The sequence below is a fragment of the Eschscholzia californica genome, unplaced genomic scaffold (assembly GCF_041429995.1).
Source record: "Eschscholzia californica isolate CP2 unplaced genomic scaffold, dmEscCali1.0.p SCAF_3, whole genome shotgun sequence".
NCBI lineage: Eukaryota > Viridiplantae > Streptophyta > Magnoliopsida > Ranunculales > Papaveraceae > Eschscholzia > Eschscholzia californica.
In genome coordinates, this window is record NW_028238420.1 from 32,957,904 (window position 1) to 32,980,637 (window position 22,734).

At 35.2% G+C, this 22,734-nt stretch overlaps 2 protein-coding genes and 2 non-coding genes across 5 annotated transcripts; 3 read left to right on the forward strand and 1 right to left on the reverse strand.

The window, feature by feature from the left end:
- Nucleotides 1–3,127: 3,127 nt before the first annotated feature.
- LOC147549651 (Calcium-binding EF-hand family protein) lies at nt 3,128–3,475 on the forward strand. Its single transcript, XM_086668360.1, has one exon. The coding sequence runs from the start codon at nt 3,128–3,130 to the stop codon at nt 3,473–3,475; it is 348 nt and encodes a 115-aa protein (XP_086524486.1).
- Nucleotides 3,476–4,732: 1,257 nt separating this feature from the next.
- On the forward strand, nt 4,733–4,814 carry TRNAS-UGA (transfer RNA serine (anticodon UGA)). Its single transcript has one exon. It is a non-coding gene; the product is annotated as a tRNA-Ser (tRNA).
- A 748-nt stretch (nt 4,815–5,562) lies between these two features.
- Nucleotides 5,563–9,294, reverse strand: FH (frataxin-like protein). 2 transcript variants are annotated; one of them, XM_086669403.1, is made up of 6 exons: nt 9,056–9,294; nt 7,159–7,458; nt 6,986–7,058; nt 6,688–6,735; nt 6,492–6,586; nt 5,563–5,843 (listed from the first exon to the last, which is right to left on the reverse strand). In XM_086669403.1, the coding sequence occupies exons 2-6, from the start codon at nt 7,383–7,385 to the stop codon at nt 5,714–5,716; spliced, it is 573 nt and encodes a 190-aa protein (XP_086525529.1). In that variant the 5' UTR covers nt 7,386–7,458; nt 9,056–9,294; the 3' UTR covers nt 5,563–5,713. The 2 variants fall into 2 exon arrangements, with proteins under 2 accessions (XP_086525529.1, XP_086525530.1); XM_086669404.1 differs by having other exon boundaries at nt 7,159–8,646; nt 8,746–9,197.
- Nucleotides 9,295–22,270: 12,976 nt separating this feature from the next.
- LOC147549654 (U2 spliceosomal RNA) lies at nt 22,271–22,467 on the forward strand. The gene has a single exon (XR_015239121.1). It is a non-coding gene; the product is annotated as a U2 spliceosomal RNA (small nuclear RNA).
- Nucleotides 22,468–22,734: the final 267 nt, after the last annotated feature.

Genomic DNA, 22,734 nt, shown 5'->3' on the forward strand with positions numbered 1-22,734 from the left:
GTGGGTCTTTCAAAATGAAGGACTTAGGTTCTCTGGCCTATTTCCTAGGCATTGAAGTATGTAAAAATTCAGAGACTTCAGGTATGCTACTTACTCAGAAGAAGTATACACTACAATTATTGCAGAAAGCCTCCTTATTAGACTCAAAACCATCTAAGTTGCCTGTTTCTAGTGGTCAAAGGGTTTCTCTTATAGATGGTGATGAACTTTCAAGTCCTACTGAGTATAGGAGTCTGGTTGGGGCACTTCAATATCTAACTTTGACAAGACCAGACATTTCATATGCAGTAAATTACACAGCACAATTTATGCATAAACCTACTACAACCCATTTAGTCATTGTGAAAAAGATCTTAAGATACTTAAAAGGGTCCATGGGTTCAGGGATTTGTCTCTCTCCTGGTGATCTTACTTGTCTCTCAGCCTACTCAGATTCAGATTGGGTCGGGTGTCCTGACTCGAGAAGGTCTACAGGGGGTTTCTGTGTGTTTTTGGGCTCGAGTCTCATCTCATGGAGTTCAAAGAAACAAGCTACTGTCGCTAAATCGTCTACTGAAGCAGAATATAAATCATTGTCTACAACAGCTACTGAGTTAGTTTGGGTTTCATACCTCATGGACGAGCTGCGATGTCCATTATCCAAACCCTATCTTCTGTTCTGTGACAATCTCAGTGCTAAGTATCTTGCTTCCAACCCCATCTTTCACGCTCGCACTAAACACATTGAAGTCGATTTCCATTACGTTCGAGATCTGGTTTCTGGTGGATCGATTTCTATTCAACACATCTCTACAAAGGAGCAGCTTGCGGATATATTCACTAAGGGTTTATCATTTGAAACCTTTACTCACTTAAGAGACAAACTGATGGTTCATCTTTCATCTTCTCCATCGGTTTGAGGGGGGCTGTTAACAGTAAAGGATGAAGACGAAGGATGAAGACGAAGATAGTTCTAGGGTTTTTCGTATTAGAGAACGGCTAGGGTTTGAGAAGAGAAAAACATTTACAACTTTATATAGTCTGACTAACTTGACTTTGGGTCAAGTCTATAATACTCAGTCAAAGGTCAAAGCCCAACACATTCTGGAGGCAGTCACAACTAATGTCTGGAGGCAGCCACAGTCAACCTACAAATATCAAGAAGTTGTTATTAACTAACTTTGTTAGTTAAAGTACTAAATTCTGTTATTAGAACTAAATCTGTTATAATAACAGATTAATCTCTCTATTAGTATAAATATAAAGTTGTAATCTCAAAATTATTTGATTGAAATAAAATTAGGGTTTTGGAGTAAAACTTACATTTAGAATTCATGATTCCACGGATTCATGAATCTAAGTAATACTTTTTGGTTTGTTTGGCAACTAATAAGAATCTTATGATTTATTATTATTTGAGTATTTTTAAACGTTTCTTTAGAAACAAAATATTGAATAAACCTTGTTCTCGAAACTCGTTTTTGCAAATATCGTTTCATTCGAGGAAATATCAGATTTTGAGAAAAACTTCAAAAAATTGATTTTCGGGAAAAAAATGATTTTTGAAAAAATTAATATTTTGAAGAAGAAATGATTTTTGGGGAAAAATTTAATTTTCGGGAAAAAAATGATTTCCGGAAAAAAAAAGATTTTCAGAGAAAAAACTATTTTTTTGGAAAAATAATGATTTTGTCGAAGGAAATATTTTTTGTTGATTTTAAGTTTGGAATTTGGATAATTAATCGAAAATCCTAACAAATCCCAGGGGGTAGGGTGGAATTTTGGTCCAATACAAATTTTGAAATTAGGAATCCTTAAGATTCAAGAGTCCTAGGATTCGTGGTAGCCAAATAGACCAAGGATTCATGATTCCTACTAAAACCCACTTTTGATAGGAATCGTACTTCAGAATCATTACATATTCTAATTGGAGACTTCTAAAAAAAGTGATGGGTGGTTTAGTTTTGTCGCATAATAACATATAAAAATGGAGACATAGCATAATCAATTGGAGATTGTGAAAAGATTACAGCGTGGAGCAATAATATGTGGTTCTTTTCCTTGATTTGTCATGCAGGTAGGGGTCTCATGTAACGCATGTTAGAAAAAAAAATATTTAGTGTTTAAGGGAGGATTTGAACCCTTAAACTCTTACAAATAAACTAGACTCGCAACAGCTAACAACAGAGCCACAACTTAAATCATCCTAATAAGTTTGTTTAGAATAAAATTGTTATTTCGAAACGACTATACAAAACCCAAAACGTGAAGTTTTTTATTATGTTGGACCTAAAACAGTCGCTTTGGTGGCTTTGGACTCAGGTCGCCTCTGCGGAAGAAAAACCCAAAACTAATAAGCTTAAATTCTTACTTGATATAATCTACCAGACCTATGTCATTCGAGAATGTTCTTCAAATTCATTGTTAATCTCTAATGGAAGACCTTCAAAATGATAGGTCCTTCACCAATTTGTTAGAATAGCATTTACTCACATGTTTATTTCCTTATCTATGTGTGTCAATTCTAAACTACTGTTTGACCGGTTAGTTATAGGTCTACTCTAAAAACTCGAAGATTATATAGATTCAATTTACACTGGAGTTGGAATCCATATTTATAATTTCGTCTTCAGAGGTATGAATGAAGTAAAGTACTAATAGTTAACAAGTAGATAGAAGATAAATTCTCAAATATGAAATGGATCACGAAATTGAGAATTTGAGAGCCACTTCCGAAAAGTCAAAATGGCCTTGGTTCACCGTCCAGAATTCAAGGCCAATTTCGTCAACTAAAATAAATTAACCATCAGACGTTTGTTGCATTGAAAAAACCACCCACCGAATCTGACAAGGAGAGTAATAACATCGATACGTTCCCCACTTTCCAACATTATGTTTCCAGTTATACCCTCCAACAATCTTCTCGGAAACCCTCAAGAAACTACAAGTTTGCACCATTGCCGAAGCAAAAAACTGTACTTTGGTTGGCATCCTTGAGATTACCCATTTTGATTTCTTCTCTCTTTCCTTGAAACCACATCTCTCTCTCTCTTTCTCTCCTACTTATACCCTCCTCCCCATTCATCCCAACCCATCTGAATTCTGATTGATTCTCTTGTTTCTCTATCTACAAATTAAAGATCTAAACATGGCAGCAATGAAAACCCTTGATTTTGAAGATTACTTGCCTACAATGGCTGATAAATTAGGTGGAGAAGGTTTAATTAGTGAACTCTGTAATGGGTTTCAATTATTAATGGATAGAGAAAAGGGTATGATCACATTTGAGAGTTTGAAGAGAAATTCAAGTTTATTAGGTTTACAAGGATTGAGTGATGAAGAATTGAAGAGTATGTTGAGAGAAGGAGATATGGATGGTGATGGAGCTCTTAATCAAATGGAATTTTGTGTTTTGATGTTTAGATTAAGTCCTGATTTGATGGAAGAATCTGAGAGATTGTTAGAACAAGCTTTGCAAAAAGAATTCCAAACTTAATTATTGTCTCTCTCTCTCTCTAATCTGTTTATGATTCATGAAACGATGATAGGATTAAATTGTTGTTAAATAAGTACTTAAATTAATATCACTTTCTTCCATATAATCGCAATTATGGTATGCCCAATTTCCGAATAATTTTCGTGTCTGTCCGAGGGACCTAGCCTGTAGGCTGTAGGACTTATGGGTTAGGTTAGTGCTGTCGGCTCCGGACTTCCTATCCGTGTATTATTTTCCAAAAGATCAAACGAAATGAGACAGAGAGACTACTTAGACAATAGATAGAAACATATGCGATTTTTTCTAAGCAGTTCACAAGTTGTTTTAGAGTTTTTTTGTTCCAAAATCAAAAGAAGTAATAGCTTAACATGAACCATTTAGGGCACATGAGTTCAGGTTCGACGGCGTGTGACTCCGCGGGAGTTAAAATCTCTTTCTCATGAACCAAAACTCCATTTAGCCACTTGAATTAGCTTCAGTTTAGTTCACAATGACAAATAATTCGAACTAAGCAATCTAAGTATACATTCAAAGGTTAAGCAAAAGCTTCAAAATTTTTTGATCTAATTAAAATTCATCGTTGGTTAAACAAAAAAGATCAAGTCGGAGTAAAGAGGGTCATCAGCAGGGGGCCGGACTGCAGCCCGGGTGTAATTGGATAATAAAGGTAAGTGGTAGTTTTGTTCACATGAAGATCTTTAGCCTAGAGGTAAAATCTGTGACAAAAATTAGCTTGAAACCTGGTGGTCACGAGTTCGTGCCCGGCCACATTATTTTTTGAGATTATTTCTAGTTTTCAACCCGTCCCTCGCTCCGCCTCTGGTCATCAGGAAGATTGAACCGAAGTATTGAGTGAGCATTAACAGGTCTTGCTTAGACTTCGCAAGCTTATCTCCTAAGGTGCTACGTTGCCTATGTACAAAAAAAAAGAAAAAAACTCTAAAACGGAGCATGATCTGAAATACAGTATAAAATGCGAGCAAGCTGAGTGAGCTTTGCTAATCTCCTTCAATGATTATCCTTCGGTAAACTTGGCTGATTGACTAGCTTGTTGTGTGGTGAAAGCTCCCCCCTCATCTACTGTCTGACACGATGAAGTGTTGATGGAACCAGCAAGCTTTAATTTGATGGGAATGATAAATGAAAAGTCTAAAAATTCACAGGACTTTTGTGATATGTTCATATCTCAATATTCTTAAGTTGAAGCATTGGAAAGATTAAGTATTTATAAGAATAGTAGAAACCTTATAACAACAAGTCAATATGTCCGAGTGGTTAAGGAGACAGACTTGAAATCTGTTGGGCTTCGCCCGCGCAGGTTCGAACCCTGCTGTTGACGTCATTTTTATTTTATTTTTACGTGACCACTTGAGATGAAGAAATGTCATAGACCGACGTATCTACGAAGAATTTCTTATCCATATTGGCATATTGGTTTACTTTGTTCTTTTTTTTGCTTAATTTGAGTGGGACTAATCAGTTATTTCTTTTTTTATCAACCCAATCATACCGATATTTTCATCGGTGGCGTGCAAATGTGACTATTCAAAGGAGGTTTGGTTGGTAAACATGGACCACTATTTAGCAAGGTAAGGGATTTATCTATAGATATCATAGTTCTCTACCTAGGGTTTTGAACTTTTGAAACCCTCTCCTTTAGGCTATCACTTGCTTTTGCGCTTAAATGTTGAAACAGTGTCTTAAATAACCTTTTAGGTCAATGGGTAGAGCTTACATTTTTGTAGCCCTAGTCTCACAAACGGCTGTCATTCAGGGAGAGGAAGAGAGAAAAAGCGGACTTCAGCGTGCCAAAGTTATAGATCAGAAGCTCTTCAGAAACGTCTATAACTTTGTTCTTATATAGTGAAATCATCTCAGCATTTTCAACATGGAGTAGGTGTTTACGAGTTACGACCTAACCACGTAAATGCATCTCTGATGTTCGTTTTTTTTTGTTCATTATCCTTGTCTGGGTTCTTGTCCTCCCTAATGACAGTATCTACTTTTAGCTTAATCCATGTTAGAATTTAGTCAGTTATGAATTGTTCCAGTGTGGGTTAGACTTTGGGAATACACCTCATCCGCAGTTCAATGAAGTTTCTTTTTCATAATCTCAAAACTGAAATACAATGAACCTGAAGGGGAACATTCAACATATGAAGTAACATTTCATAATATAACACTTTAAAAGTGACGGTCGAATATAATCGACTAAACGCTCATTAGGTTAACAAAAGTTTAGGACAGATTGATGGGTTTACCACAGAGTTGCTCTACTTCTCTCTCTAGAAGTTCCAATAAGTTAGCTTTAGTCCGCCGATAAACCCAAGCTTGACTACTACTTTCCCAATCAAACCTTGATGGACCACTGAAACAAAAAAACACACACATTTCTTAATTTAGATTAGACACTAAGAAGCCACCAAACCAAAGGTTGATAATAATAACAGTGACTACTAATATAGGAAATTAGCTTCTGCTACACAAAATAGTCAATGACAGACAACAGCCCTTAAGATCACCTTCAAACATGTATGGGACCAAATTGATTAGACACTAAGAAGCCACCAAACCAAAGGTTGATGTAAATAAAATAGATATTTTCAGAAGTAGAGTTGGCAATGAGTTTAAAACATGTATGGGATTCAAAATCAAGAGAATATAAGGGACGAAGTAGCTTTGAAGGAGTACGCATCAACCAGTGAATCCACAAGGGTAGTGTTCGTTTTTGTTCAAAGTAGGATCTGATATGTGATTCGGGGACCAAATTGACTCAAGTCAGATTTCAAAACGTTTGTTTTATCTAACTCGTCTTAATGGCTGATCCGGGTTGACTTTGGTTTCATTTGATTCAGTCAGAGAAAAAAACAAAAACATCACGTAACTTGCTAATTATCCAATCAAAACGTTACTCAACTACTGATTGATATGTTAAAGCACCACATTAAAAAGTTCAGAAAAATATCATTCGGTTATTTTCGGTTTAGCATTTCAGATCTAATTATTCGATAAGTACCTCAGAGGGGAAGACAACCAAATCTGCCTATTTGGTGTTTGCTTGTTCAAGACGTACGTGCCCAAGCTGCCGAGCTTCAAGGTTAAGACTTGGTTCTGCCACATAAATAAGCACGCTCTCGCTAAATTCAATATTACACAATAAAACAGATTTTAGAAATATGTTTCTATATATATACACAATCAATTTTTCTCACCCCGTAATCTACATCAAAGCCATCAATTTGGATATCGTCTCCATATTCCTGTCAGACAGCAAAACTTTAGCAACTATCATTACATGATACGGAGCAAAGAACAAGAGTTTGGCAAAAAACTCAAAAGTAAAAAAAATGGGGAAGAGGAAAAAACTTCCCTAAACTTGAGGGCGAAAATGCAAATATATCCAGATGTACCAAAAGTTATGCACTTATGTGTTGGAGAAAAGGATAATTAGGTGATTCCCGACCAACTCTACATTAATACATTCTTCAAAAAAAATGAAACGTTCATTACCTCAAGTTTCTCCTGAAGATTCTCAATTGTGGTGTCTGCTATCCTATGGAATTCATCCTCCTGTAATAGCGAACTGCACTTCCAGCATTAACCATATGTTAGAGAAAATCGATATTGGTAGCGCTTGATGAACTGCAAAATCAACAACCCTATTCGTTCATAATTTTACGCACCTATAATCTACAGGGGCTGGAACCTGTGTCTCGTCAAGATTCAATGGTCGCGAGCAGAAACCCCGAGAAGATACTGTGGAAGTCCTGCGATCATTTTGAGGCGGTGCGGAAGGTTCGCGAAGATGTGGAAACGAAGATGAGAATAGCAACGAAGTTGGATGAAGAAATGCGGATTTTAGGGTTAGTAGCCTTCTGGCTAAACACCTTGAAGACGAAAATGACGACATTTTTAGGTTTAAAAGGACATGAACTCTTTCTCCTGTTTCTGGTGTTAACACTAGGAAGTCCGTCTATATATTCCTGCATGAGAAGAGAAAACAAGATACTTCCTTTCAGAAGTGTTTCGCCTCTGTAGTAGCTTCAAAGTTATTTCCTTAGAAATCAATCGTGTCTCTGATAGGCTCAAGTAAAAAAGTAGCAGTTTTAAATATATACTTTCTATTATCTAGAAAGCGAATTTAGAAATGATAACTGTCTTGCACAAGTTCCTCATGCTGCAAAGCTAAATAGAGAGTTGCCATTTTGCACTTTTTCCACTAGAGATGCTATAAATATAAAGGTACAAATACTTGAAACCCATCTCCACGAAAACTCCAAAATCAATTCTCAGTTAAAATTTCAAACATGAAATGAAAAAGATTAATAACAAAGAAGGAAGGATTATAGATACTCCACATTGAGTCTATTTTCGGGAAATAATAATCCACTAATATAGTAATAAGACGATCCTTTTTTTTCCGGCGAAGGCAAGCAAGACTGTATCTCAAACAGCATTCTCATCTTTCTCCAATTAAGTGTTTTCTTATTGAGAAGTGAAGAAGCAAACAGTTATAGATTTGAATATCTTAGTTCTTCATCAAATTAAAGAGATTATGCTAGAATCTTTGTTTCTCAGCAAACTATATAACATAATTTGGTTGTAAAATTTTAACGAACAGATAGGAAACAACAAATTCATATGTAATTAATACGTCAACAACAATTTTAGAGTATTAGCTAGTAAAAGGCTTCATTGACCTCCACATTAATCTTTTCTAATACTTGTTTCTGAAACATAATTGAAAAATCCAAATCAAGTGAAACCCTCAAATGAACCACTAAAACACCCAAACCAGATAATATTGATCCATTTATGAATCCTACCCCTCACAAGAGAAAAAGGTTGAATTACTAAAGAAACCCTAGTTGGCACAGGGGTGGAGCCAAAATTTCAACTTAGACGAGGCTAAGCTTTAACTTCACAGTAACCAAATTTTTTAACGAAAAGTCACAATAAGTTTCTACCTATGATGCGTGTCATACACGTAAAAGTGTTCTTTAAAGATAATTTCGAGTGATAACAATATCTTCTTAACAATGCAATTCATTTATGTAAAATTTCTTACTACAAAATTTAATTAGTTCACAAGAATTAACCTGATGACCGCCCAAAAATGGTCTCTTTTTTTTCCTTTTGCACAAAAATTTGAACTTATCTAAGATTCATAACTTACAAGAAAGTAAGAATCATAACTCGTAAATCATAACCATCAACCGACAAACGAACATCGACTAAGAAAGTACGAATTATAGTTCATCAATCATGACATCAATCACTGAAATCATTAATTTGTAATTCTAACCTTCAAGTAGGCTCCAAACAAAAGCTTAAAAGAGGAATTTTGTCAAATAGTTGGGGTACAACCTAAACCATCTCCAGTGGAGATTCTCCACAATTCTCAAAGAGACTCATCAATTTCTTGATGAATTTCTTAAAAGGGAAGGCAAAATTAAATCTAAAATCTGAGGAACAAGGATCAATGATCTTTATGAGTCAGACCATTCAGATTTCAGTTTACAAATTACACATCAAAGTGGTTAGAATCTAATCAGCGAATAAAGAATTGTGTGTTCTCACCAGAAATCTGAGTATCCCTACGTTGGAGTGTTCCAAAACTGAAAGCAACTGAATCCTTGAGAGAGAAAGTTAATATTGCAGATAAAACCCTAGTACTCGTTGCTCACTTCCATTTGCTTCCGTCGATTTGAGAAGTTGAAACTCTCCCTTCCCCAAATGGGCAAATTGAAAAAATGGTTATTTCTTTTTTGGCCCCTTAGTTTGTGACCAGCTTCTTTTGTAGCCTTTAATTTTCATTAATTTAAAAATGACTCCCTTTTTAGTTAATTTTGACAATTGATTTTTTTATTTTCCTAATTACACTTCATCTTTCAACAAAAAAATTACTCTTCATCTTAAATTAATAGTTTTCTTAACTTCCTTTTCTTTCGTCTTCTTCCCTAAATTTTTCTTTTCCGAATTTTTCTTCGCCACCCTCACTTAGGTGCTGTTTGTTTTTTTCATTTTTCAGATCTGAAATCTGAATTGAGATCAATTCAGATTTCAGATGTTTGTTTTTTGTTATTTAAGAAAATCTGAAATATTGTCTGAATTGGGCTATTGTCTGAATTGGCTGAAAACTAACCCATATTTTTCAGACTTCACAACAAGTCTGAAAACCAGAGTCCATAGCTGAAATGCGTCAGATTACGTTAATACCCCCGTAAATTTTAGAAACATTTTTGTGTATTTATTTATTCAGCACCGAGAAAGCCACCACCGAAAAAGCCGCCACCACCACCACCACCAATGAGACAACCACCACCACCAATGAGACAACCACCACCTACTGAAACCACCCACTGAAACCACCACCACCAATGAGACAACCACCCACTGAAACCACCACCACCCAAACCTAAAATTATTGGTTTTTTTCTGTCCAGCTTTCGTTGCCGCACCACGAAGAAGAGACCCAAATCCTCCTTTACCACCAAGAAGACGTGACAAGAGCTGAACTGTGAAGAACCCTCCATTACCATTATCAGTAACCTTGATTAGGGTTTCGTCGTCGATCTGTTTAGTACCTGTTACCAATCGTTGCTGATGAATAGGGATTTGGGTAATTTTGTAGAGACTGGTTTTGATTGATTCGCCTGAGATTACTGGTGATGAGAATTTTAGGGTTGCAGTATTGCCATCCAAGAGCTTGACTAAGATATTGTACATCTCCATTACTTGAATTTTCGAACGACTGATGATTTGGGGAAAAAAGTGTTGGTTTTTCAATTGACCAAATCCAAGCCAGTAAGAACAGAAGGGGTAAATTTCTTTTATACAAACCTAAAATTGTATTCACACAATCCTCTAAACCAATACATCTTAACAAGATTCAATTTTAGCCAATTAATCTTCCAAATCCAAAACGAGAAAGATAGAATCCATCCCAATCCCCATGATGACTAACCCACCATCCCAATCCCGATTGAAACAATAGGCGGCGGCAGAGGAGATGGAGTGACTGAAACAGATGTGGTGGTGGTTGTGCTAAAACAGATGTGGTGGTGGTCGTTTTGGGGGTGGCGGCGGCACTAGGGCTGGGGGTGGTGGAAGTATGAAGAGGTTCAAGTTGTGTGAAAACCTATAACTTTTGCTGTCTTGACTACCTTCTTTGGTTCAATTTTTATGCAAGAGGGTGGTGGTGGGGTGGTGGTTTTGTTGAGAGAGAGGGTCTTTAAGAGAGAGACGGCAGAGATAACCAGTTTTAGGGTTGTCTTTATTTTTATAACAACAAGGGTGAGAAAAATTAGGGTTAAAAATTAGGGTTTGGGTTTTGTTTTTCAAATACATGTAATAAGGGTATAACCGTCAAAAAATCAATTTCAGACCTAATAATTCAGATTGAAAAACAAACATGCTAACTTGTTAAATTATTCAGTAAATTCAGATTCAGCAAATTCAGTTCAGCAAATTCAGATTCAGCAAATTCAGATTTAGAAGCAAAAAAAAAACAAACAGCACCTTAGTGGTGGAAAAAGGAAAATCTGATAGACCGCTACCAGGCCTGTTCGTCCGAGAAAAAAAGTCTCGTGCGCTCCCGGGGATTAAAACGGTCACTACCCGACCGTGCCGAAAGAGTAGGTGGGCCGGTCTCGGTCAAAATTTCATGTCGGGAGACCGTCTGCTAACTGACCAGTTCAAATTGACCGAATGACCGACCGTTTCAAATGGACCGAATGACCGTGGGGACCCAAGAGTTTTGTGATGTTGTAGGTACTTGTTATATTTGGAATGTTGCCAAGATGCTATGACATTGGTTAAAAAAAAGATGTTATGGCATTCAATGATGCAGACATGGATGCAGTCCCATAACATTTGATTTGCATACTTCCACACTTGTGACATTTTAATGGTGCCTAGTGCCTACTGCTGCATCTTTTGTTATTCATCTTTTGATAGTTCACTTGCATAATTTGACATATTTTAGATTTACCTATTTGTAAACAAGGTCAATATGTTGATCTGATGCTATTTTTGATGGTTTGATATGGTTTTGTCGTGAAGCTAACCTTGAATCAGCAACATATTATCCAAGGATGTGCTTTCTCTTGGCGCTTATAGTGTCAGACAATGTATATTATCGGGATTGTGAAGGTAAATTCAAGGATTAACACACGTCTTAATTATATCTTGCCAAATTATGATCAAATTCTTTTTTTATAATTATTTGTGTTTTTTTGGTTAATTTTTTTGATTTGTAACTTGTTGTTTTGTTTGTCTAGTAATGAAAATGATTTATAATTTTTTACAAAATTTTAATTGGAAAGCCCGAACCGAGATCGTTTGGTGTCCGATTGGCCCGATAAAATAAACTGTCTTGGACAGTCAATTGACAAATAATTCTTGAACGTGACCGCCCGAGTAAATAGGTGGTCACCAACGTTTTATGTTCGCAACCGACCGATCCGATGAATTTAGAGTCCGGAACCGACCGACCCGAACACCCCTCACTTAATTCCCCCACCTCTTGTTCTCTATCTCTAAAACTCATTCTCCCTCTCTCTCAATTTACTCAATTTAAAGCTCTCGTTTTTAAACCACTGCAGTCCCTTCTCCCTCGGAAACAAACTCAAAATAATGTCAATCCCTTCAAATTTATCTTTCCTCATCTTCCTCTTTCTCAACAACACCACCTCAAGATCCGCTAGAACCACCACCACCAATAGCTTCAATCGTGGAAACAGTCTATACTTCAAATGTTGTGCCCACTTATTTTTAATCACGATGTGCATTTTTGAAGGACGAGACAAAAGAACAAGGTCTTGCAATGTTAAAGGCCATCAATGGGAAGTATAAGATGGAGGTCTTCTTAACCACGCATGGCAATGACACTTGATGTAACTAATTTTCATTGCATCTTCTTTTCGGGACATTTGCTGTTTGGACTCCCTTTCATATAATTGACTTGTTGTTTGGACTCCCTTTTTCCAGAGTTGCACTTTGGACTCCCTTTTAACGGAATCACTCGGGAATATTCCGTCTTTATAGTTATAATTTAAATAATCTCCAGTTTACCCTTGTACAATCAATATTGCACTTTAGACCCCCTAGTTTATTCAACTCTTGTTCTTCTTCTTCTTCCATCTTTAACTCATCTTCTTCTTCTTCACAAACCCTAATCACTTGGAGAAGGTTTTTTTTTAAATTATTCACTTAACTATGTATATCAAAATCATAGGGTTTGTTACAACCTTATTGATATCAAGAGAGCTCTTTTTTTTTTAGCTCTTTTTCTGCCAATGTTGAAGAATCTGGCCCTTTACAATTTATTTGGTTTCCTTTTTGTGTTGGATGAAAATTTGATTAATTTTCCTTTCTTGATCATGTCTATGTCAGATAAGGGCGAAAATGATTTCTTGTTTGGTAACATTCTTTAAAGTGATCACAAATGCCTCTTTTGGACCAAATATCACTTAGATTTATTATGAGATATTGTCTGTGTTTCCTCTTTCTCTCTCTAGAAATTCTTTCAAACTGGAGACACAATGTGAAAATGACGGCGGTTCTTGTGGTGTTGACGGCGATAAATTTTCCAAGTCGCGGTTGCAGGTAGTGGAGGAATGACCGTCTCCTCTTGTTGACGGCAATAGATTCTTTCAAATCGATTGAGGAGAAACAGTAGTGCCGTCTCCTCTTCTTGACGGCAATAGATCGTTCATGGATTTGTTCAAATTCAGTGTAATTTGAATCACTAACCGACTGTAATTTGAATCACTGACCGGATCGTCCGATTCGTTCAAATTGTGTTCAAAATTAGAAATAATACCACTCGATTTCTCTGAAAGCACTTAAAAAATTCTTTAACACACTTAAGGAAAAAAGCTTAGCACTTTATAAAACTTTAACTTACTTAAAAAAATTCTTTAGATTCTTGACGATCATGAAATAAATAATTTTAGCAAAACCAGAACAAGTATCTGGATTCCATTACCCGATCATGATTTCAACCATTTCTTTCCATTATTGATTCAGAAAATGTGTGAAGAGGAGTCGAAGAAGTTGTTCATGGTGGAAATGGAAATGGTGATGGAGATGATGATGATGATGAGAGTTTGTTTGAATGATCAGGAGAAGTAGAGAAGTAGATGCTTCTTACTCCAAATTTTCCACTCTTCTTCATTTCTATGTTAGAATTTTTACTTCATATGGTTATGGTGATGAGCTCAGAAATAGTTTAGAGAAAGAAAGTGAAAATTTTTAGAGAGAGAAAGTTTTGTTGGGAGGATTTGAAGATAATGATTTAGGGGTTAATAGTTGAAGGAAGAAATCCTATTGTGGGTTAACAACATAAGGTTAGGTTAAATAGAGGGTTAAATCATATTTGGGATATTTTCATTTGGTTAGGGTAAAATAGTACTTTCACTCCCATGTAATTTAGAGCTGTTATATTTAACTATTTTTCTAGAAAAAGGGAGTCCAAAGTGCAACTCTGGAAAAAGGGAGTCCAAACAGCAAGTCAATTATATGAAAGGGAGTTCAAACTGCAAATCTCCCCTTCTTTTCATTGCATCTTCTTCCATTGGCTATTTCTGTATCTATAAAACTATTTCTAACTCATTCCCTTACCTTTGATTCCATGTTTACTCATTTGATGATTCGACCGTTTCAAGACTCAATTCCACCTGGATTCATGTCGCTCTCGATTAAAGAATACGATTTAGAAGGTAAAGAGAAACCATCACCATTGAAGATCAAAGCATTTTTTTTGACTTGGGAAATCAATTCAAAAATCATTTCCTCCTTCATCTGTCATCAATTCCCCCAAATTCTCAACCCTAGCTATTACCGCCAGAAAATGATATATTCGTGTGAACATTTCATCCACATCATCGTTGAATTTCCAAAATAAATCAGAACAAAACTTCATAATTATTATCATCTTTCTCCTTTTGTTCATCTTCAACAAGGAAGTGCCCGAACTCATTACCTTGTTCACAATTGAAATTACTAGCAATAACCTTATTATTTCATCAAATTAGAAGATAAAGAGATCGAGAAAAATAAAACCTAAAAGTAGTTTATTTGATGAAATCTTATCTAATGAAAACCTAGAGGAGGTTATAGTAATTCAACAAAAAAAAGAGGAGTTTATAGAGAGAAAGACAAATGAGAATCAATTTCAGAGGAAAGGTAATAAGGGAAACAAAAACCAGGAGTTAAAGTTGATCAACGGTTTTATAAAAAGGAAGTTGTTTTTGAATTTATGAAAAACATGGGTCAAAAACTAGGCGCCAAAAAAGAAAATAAGCAAGTAAATACCTAAATTGCCCTTACATTTTAATATAGTCTTTCACAAAAATTGATTTAAAATCACACAAAAGATTGTCTGCTCGTACTGGAAAACGAAGGGTGCTTCTAAAGGCACTGGGCCAAAAGGTTGTTAACATCCGGAAATTTTATTGACTCGGGACAATGGTCATTGAACCGAGTTCTCTATAAGCACCGGTTTTTAATGTGGGTGACGTTCACCTTCGTTTGCTTCTTCCACCTTCTTTCTCCAAAATAAAAGGAATCCCAATTAATTTTTACTCCTAAACAAAATCCTAGAAAACTACTAAGAAATAAAAAATACAGAAGAATTAATCTAACAATGAAAAGTACTAAGATATAAGAGAAATGAATTGAGTTCTTACCCTGAAAGTGAACTGAGTAGAAATGAATAAATAACACACCACCCAGTGACTGTGGAAGTAGTAATAGTTGAGTAATCAAAGAAATAAACAAGACTCATTCGTGATACTCGAGCTCCCACGATAATCGACATGAATATCCCAAGAGTAAGATAGTATAAACATTGCAAGCAAATTATTTGAAAAACAATAAGCCATGGTTTAGTTCTTAGAATTCTTTGAAATCAGAACCTACCCTTTAATTTGGATCTCTAAACCCCATTAATCCTCTCAAGGCCGTGCCTGAGAATCCAGAGGCCCTGTGCGAAATTTGAATGTGGGCCCATCGTGCCATAAAGATTATAAAAAAATATATAATGTAAGCTAATTTATGAGCCGGTAGATGAAACCATAAATGAGCCCAACAATATTTTGCAAAAAAAGTATTCATAGGAAAAAAAATCATTCTAAAATTTATTTTTATTGGAAATCTAGTCTAAGAATTCACAATCACCGGTAAGCAAAAGATTTATTTATTCTATCTTAAGACTTCAAATATAAGTTTATAACTATAAATGACATTGAAATTTTAAATTTTAATCGAACATGTCGATCTTAATGTAATATCATATTAAATATGTAGTTTGTCATTTATTAAACAAACGAGGGGCGGAACAAAGACTTTAAATAACAAAATGTTTAAGAAAAAGTGTAATGGAGTAAAAATAAATATTGGTTTAATAGTTATACTCATAACCTTACGGAGGAGACAAAACCAACAGAAACTCCAAAACATAAAAATAATGTCAACACTTGGTTGTCTGAGTAGTTGAAAGTGTTGGGATAAACTCCAAATCCTTAGAGATTTCATTCAGAAAAGAGATAGAATTCATAGTTATTGAATTTGAGTTATTAAGGGTGCAAATACAAATAAGTGTGCCCGACTTTAGGCTCTATGTTGTTGGGCTTTAGTGTTTATCATGATAATCTCCAAACAACAATTTTAGCCTTTTAGGCGCCCAATAAAACACCTAATAAAAGGTGCTAAACACAATATTTAGGGGGTGTATATAGATATCGCCCAAAAAATATGATTACCAACGCAAGCTGGGGGAGTCGAACCCGCGTCAGTAGTATAGCACTCTGCTCTCCTTACCAACTAAGCTGTTGGCTTCATCTGTAGTAATTTAGGATATCTCTTTTATATAACTGTGTAGGCCACTATAAAAAGTAGGCCCTTCTTGTTTGGGGGCCAGTGCGGGCGCCCTGCCCGCACTCCTCCAAGCACGGCCCTGAATCCTCTTTTGTTTAGTTCTGAACTTTTCTAATTGCTCAAATCCCTTCAAATCTACCAGAACAAATCACCTTTGTTCAAACCTCACATTAAATTTTGAATATTTGAATCTAAATATTGAAATCGAAGATTATGCTATTAACTCCATGGATCATGAACTGAATTTGGAAACCCCATCAAAAAGCATTTAAATGCAACCCAATCTTGAAGAAATGAGATATTTTAAAACGAAGATTGAAACCCTAGTATTCACAATTCATCAATCCCATCTGAAAGTTTGAAATTCCCAATTTGGTTTAGATTTTGTGAGAGATGGATGGAGGGGTTAGGTTTAAGTTGGAGAGATGGATGGAGGGGTTAGGTTTAAGTTGGCTTTGACCACTGCCTACATAGTTGTACGGTGCTAACAGAGAAAGGAACAGTTAGGCTTGGTGTTAATAGAGATGGATGCTAACAGCCTTTCGGTCCGGTGCCTTTAGAAGCACCCGAAAACAAATTCTTGAAACAACTAGGAAAACCAAAATCTTGATCCAAACAACTTACTAATCTTGTACAAAAAAACAACCTACTAACCAACTACCAATTCGTGAAGTTGTGATTCTATTCTGTTGAGGAGAAACCGATAAAGCTAGTAGTCTCGATCCCCTTATGATTAATAATACCTTAGTATAGATTCGAGAGGTTAGAGCATCTCCAATGCAACACTCAAACTCTAAATCTTACAGTGCCACATAGGATTTCTTAGAATTTTTCTTTAAAATCCATCTCCAACGCAAAACTCAACATGAATCTCTAAAGTGATGTGTCAAGATTTATTTTGGAGATCCTTAAGAGGACACTCTAAACTTAGAGTGCCCTCTTGAGGATCTCTAAGTGCCACATAAGCAAATCAATTAGTTTTAAACAAAATATAGGTTTTTGGAGTTTCTCTTGAGTGTTGCATTGGAGAAGGTTTTGCAATAGAGTGTCTTTAAATGACCAAATAGGAAAGAGACAATTTAGAGATCCATTTTTCACACTTGACACATAGGATTTTTAGAGTTTTTCTTGAGTCTTGCATTGGAGATGCTCTTAGCCCTAGTTTGAATTTTCTATTCGGGTGAATCACGAATGGAAGAATGAAAGCAATCCCCTTTATATAGGATCACAACTTAGGGGCACCCAAAATAATGTTCGTTACAAGAGATTTAGTCAATCAATATTCACTTAAAACTCATTCTTATTTTAGTTTAAAATACTTCCAAAAAAACTCATTCTTATTTTAGTTTAAAATACTTGATTGTATTTTGCCGCATAATCTTCATCCCCACAACTTTAGAGAGAAGAAGAGAGGAGAGATAATATGTGGCAGTGGTATTCGGTGGTCAGAGTGGTGGTGATCGGACATAGTAGCGGCGGTCGAAAAATGTAGGGGAATATGGTGAGAAAGATAAAGATTACGGGTTAAAAATCAACAAATTTTTAGACTAAAAAATAAATATGCATAATTCAATCATGATTTACTTGGAGACTTATTAAGACACCCCAAAGAATCCACCTAATTCTCTTTTATTTGAAAATACTAGGCATAACCCGTGGGGCCGTGCCCCTGACACGGATCTTCCATCTAGTATTATTTACTTTTTATCGGTGAAATAAACCTTTTGTTATCACAATTGATCTTTTCTTGACAGAAACGAACCAAAACTAAATATGTGTAAGTGTAAATTCCTAATCCAAACTATAAAATACAATCGTATTAAAATTTAAAAAAAACTCATAATTGGTTGCGACCGTTACACAATTTGCAAAAATAATTTGTAACAAAACTATTATCATATACTTTTCATCAACTTCTTCGACTTTTCTTCAACCGTTTTTGACAATTCGATTGATTTTCACCTTTTCGATAACAAATATATTCTACGGTTTCACTTCTTTTTTATTCGATCTCCTCTTATGTCATGAAAATTTTGATTTGACAACGACACCGATTATTACCTTTTCAAGTACTTAAAAAGTACGTCTAGATTGATTCATGATTTTTCACCGAACATTTGGAGCTCCCACAATATAAAGTTTCTGAAATGCATAACAAATTGAAGACATTATAATCAAATTAGTTTAAACTAACTCAGAACGACATATCAAGGGATCAAATAAAGTATAACATGAATTTCGTGCAATCGGACCAAAAAAAAATCTCTAACCTTTGTATTGTCGATAGTATAAACAAAATCTCGTTATAGCATAAATCTCAAATGAAACGTTCAAACATGAAGTACAAACACCCATTGATTAGAAAGACGAAAAATGTTATTATAAAATATGTAATTAGAAAGACGAAACATGAAGGGCAAACACCCATTGATTAGAAAGACGAAAAATGAAATTAGAAAGACGAGAAATATATACTACGGTTTCACTTCTTTTTTATTCGATCTCCTCTTATGTCATGAAAATTTTGATTTGACAACGACACCGATTATTACCTTTTCAAGTACTTAAAAAGTACGTCTAGATTGATTCATGATTTTTCACCGAACATTTGGAGCTCCCACAATATAAAATTTCTGAAATGCATAACAAATTGCAGACATTATAATCAAATTAGTTTAAACTAACTCAGAACGACATATCAAGGGATCAAATAAAGTATAACATGAATTTCGTGCAATCGAACCAAAAAAAAATCTCTAACCTTTGTATTGTCGATAGTATAAACAAAATCTCGTTATAGCATAAATCTCAAATGAAACGTTCAAACATGAAGTACAAACACCCATTGATTAGAAAGACGAAAAATGTAATTATAAAATATGTTCATTAGTTGTAGATAAATACTGATAATGGACAAAATTATGCTACGAAAAAACTAAATTCCATCTTGCTCATCAATAGTTCGATTATACTAATGTGGGCAATATTTTGTTTGCTTGAATACTTAATGTTTAATAGATTATATCGAGATGGCAGAGAATTCAAGAAATAATGAATTTTTTGGAATTTAATCTTGTACCATGTCATTCTAACAATCCTCACTAGCTAAACCATAATTGCAAACACCTTTTTATGGTTGCACTCATACGTGTAATGATAATACTCTCTAAGAGTTTAAATCTTCATTTACTGCTAAAAACTAATGAAGCATTGAGGAAAACAGAGTTTGAATAATAAGATAAAACAAACAGAGGGGTATGTTCAACAAACTAAAAAGACGATTAGTGAAGCACATCACAGTGAAAATGAGACAATATGTTGAATGAGAAACCTGCTTAACAAGATAAAACAATGAGAGCAAACTAATCAAGCATTTCTTAAAGAAACTCCACTGGACATGTGCTGCAAAATAAACATAACTAAAACTAAAAACCTAGAAAGGAAGGCATGAATATGTGTCGCAAGGTACACATAACTGAAAATAAAAAGGGGAGTTTGGCCAAAACTCCTTAAGAAATTATGACTTTGGTTAAAAAAGATACATCAAAGTTTTTTTTTTAGGCTTCACCTCCCTGGTGGCAATTATGTAATTTTCTATTTCAGTGAAAAGACCAACCTAACCTTAGCCTAAGAAAATACCTTGCAAACACCTTGCACTGCCTTGCAAACACTTTGCACTGCCTTGCAAATACCTTGCAGAGCCTTGCAAACACCTTGCATGGTTTTTGCAAACACCTTGGATAACCTTGCAAAGCCTTGCAAACACTTTGCAGAGCCTTGCGAACACCTTGCACGACTTCTGCAAACACCTTGCAAACACTTTGCAGAGCCTTGCAAACACCTTGCATGATTTTTGTAAACACCTTGGAGAGCCTTGCAAACACCTTGCGCTTCCCTGCAAACACCTTCCAGAGCCTTGCAATGAGCTTGCTGTGTCTTGCAAACAACTTGCACTACCTTGCAAACACTTTGCAAATAGTTGCAAATTAGTTTTTGAATTGATTTAACATTGACTTTGTTACGAATTATTATATTTTGTCTAATAGAATGTTGTATCAAAAAACTAGCTAAAACCCCTACAAAATCATAATAGTCATTTTATAAGCTCTAGCACCATCTTTTTATATTTCTTCGAAAAACTTCCAAAGCTTTCATGAAATCTTCAATTTGAACATAAACACTTATCTGATTGTCCAAGAACAAACATTCTCACGGGCATTTCATCAAACAACTTTATAGCTATTTCAACCAACCCAAATCTTGTATAACTAACTAACATTGCATTCCAAGCAAGAAGATCTCTTTCAAGCATTTTATCAAACACATTCCTTGCATCAATTATACTTCCACAACTTCCATATAAATCCAACAAATAAGTTTGAACATAAACATTAAAACATCATAACTAGCATAGCAAAAGATTATTTTAATCCTAAAGATTGAAAACTTGAAAATTGCAACTTTCTCTCTCTAAAATTCTTCACAAAAAACTAACTCAAAACTTTCAAAATCATCTTCAAACAACAATTAAAGAGATCCAATTACAAAAACCTAAAATATATTGATGATAAAAAAATCAGGAAATCGTTTTCGACCTTATAGAATCAACTCGGAAAAATCGTCTAATCCACCACGCTCGCTTGATTTTTTATTGGTAGAAAACAACTTTCTACTTTATTAGAAATTTGTTTTTTTGGTATTTTTTATTAGACAAAGGGTATTTCTGACCTTAAAAATGTGAGTGCCTACAAGATTGTCCTCCAAGAACATTTTGAAAAATTATTTGGGGCCTAGCTCTTTAAAAAGATGATATGTCTTTTTAACCAAAAAATCCAAAAATTGGGCCTTAGGTCCAATTTCCTGAAATAAAAACTTGGAGAGCTAGACATGAATATTGATCCAAGCTGCATTTTCAGACATTTCCAATCTATTGATCCAAGTGTGTCTTGATTAACTTCGTAGTTGAAAAAAGTTCTTTCAACCCCGTCAGTTGCAACCGGCAAAGTTAGTATGCATCAATGTTATTTTCATAAATTTTGTGAAATGGGTGTAGTATATATTACATGAATATATAACCTTTTGCTACGACCAAAGCCATAACTATAGAACTTATTTTTCACTTACAAACTACCCGTAACCCGAGAATTTGTAGCTAAATTCATTTGCGACGTCATCATTGGTCATTTGCCATTTGTCAAAGCTAAAGCTTATTTGCTACAAATATGGGCCGCACCTCCTTGAATCTGTCGGACTCTCACACTAAAACCACGGGAAACAGTAAAGTTCTTGGTTATTTCTCGAAAGAACCCTCCAAGCAGTCAACCTACGTGAGCAGCCAAGCTTGTTTCGTTTTTCTTCTCAATGTTTGTACCCATCATAGAAAGTTATAGCGTGACAGTAGCAATACTATATATATATATATATATATATATATATATATATATATATATTTAATGGATCGCTACCTATCATAGAAAGTTATAGTGTGACAGTAGTAATACTATATTAACTTAGTATGGATCGCTACCACGTTGTGCTCCGTGCTCACCCACAATGTATCGTTCTTTTCAACAACAAAAAAAAAGAAATGTAAAGTTCTTATGCTTTTTACATTGTTGTTGTGTTTTTCTTTCTTTTGCTACATTTCTCCAACAAGTCTAGTTAGGTAGTTTGTATTCCACAGAGCCGATTGAATGCATAATCCAGCAGGGTATGACTATTAAACGTATCTGCTGATCTCATTAGAGTATACTCGGGTCAATGAAGAAACAGACTTCCACGCCATTATTCATGAAGTAGTTGTTGTAATAGTGAATAAAAGGGATTGAAAGCCCTTTAGTCCCACATTTTACAGCATAAAAAGAAAACCTATTGAGTCCAAAATAAAAGGGAAAAGAAGTGGAAGCCTAAAGCATACCTTTCTCGGCCTTTTGGCTAAGATCAAGTGTAGTATCTGTTCTTATCAGTTTAATATCTGATATGTGAGCCATCGGCTCACACGATATTAAATTAATTTTTATTTAGGGGAGGTCCCATCACAATGGCTTGCCATTGGGGTCCTCAAGCGTCGCCTGTGTGTTGCACTACTGCACGGGCCAGGCGCACCCCTTCCAAATCTAAAATACCAATTGTTGTCTTTCAAAAACTTCAAGCCTATGTTTCAGCTTCTATGGAATGATGTGTGCACTTGAAAGCATAAATTTCCCATCTGTGAATTTTGTTTGACACGATTAACTCGACAGGTAATACAAACCCAAATGGACCTCGTCAAATTCCACAAACCGTGATCTAGCTAATGGACCGTGATCTTAAGTGACTAGCTAATGGACAGTGATCTTAAGTGACTAGCTAATGGACCGTGATCTTAAGTGACTAGA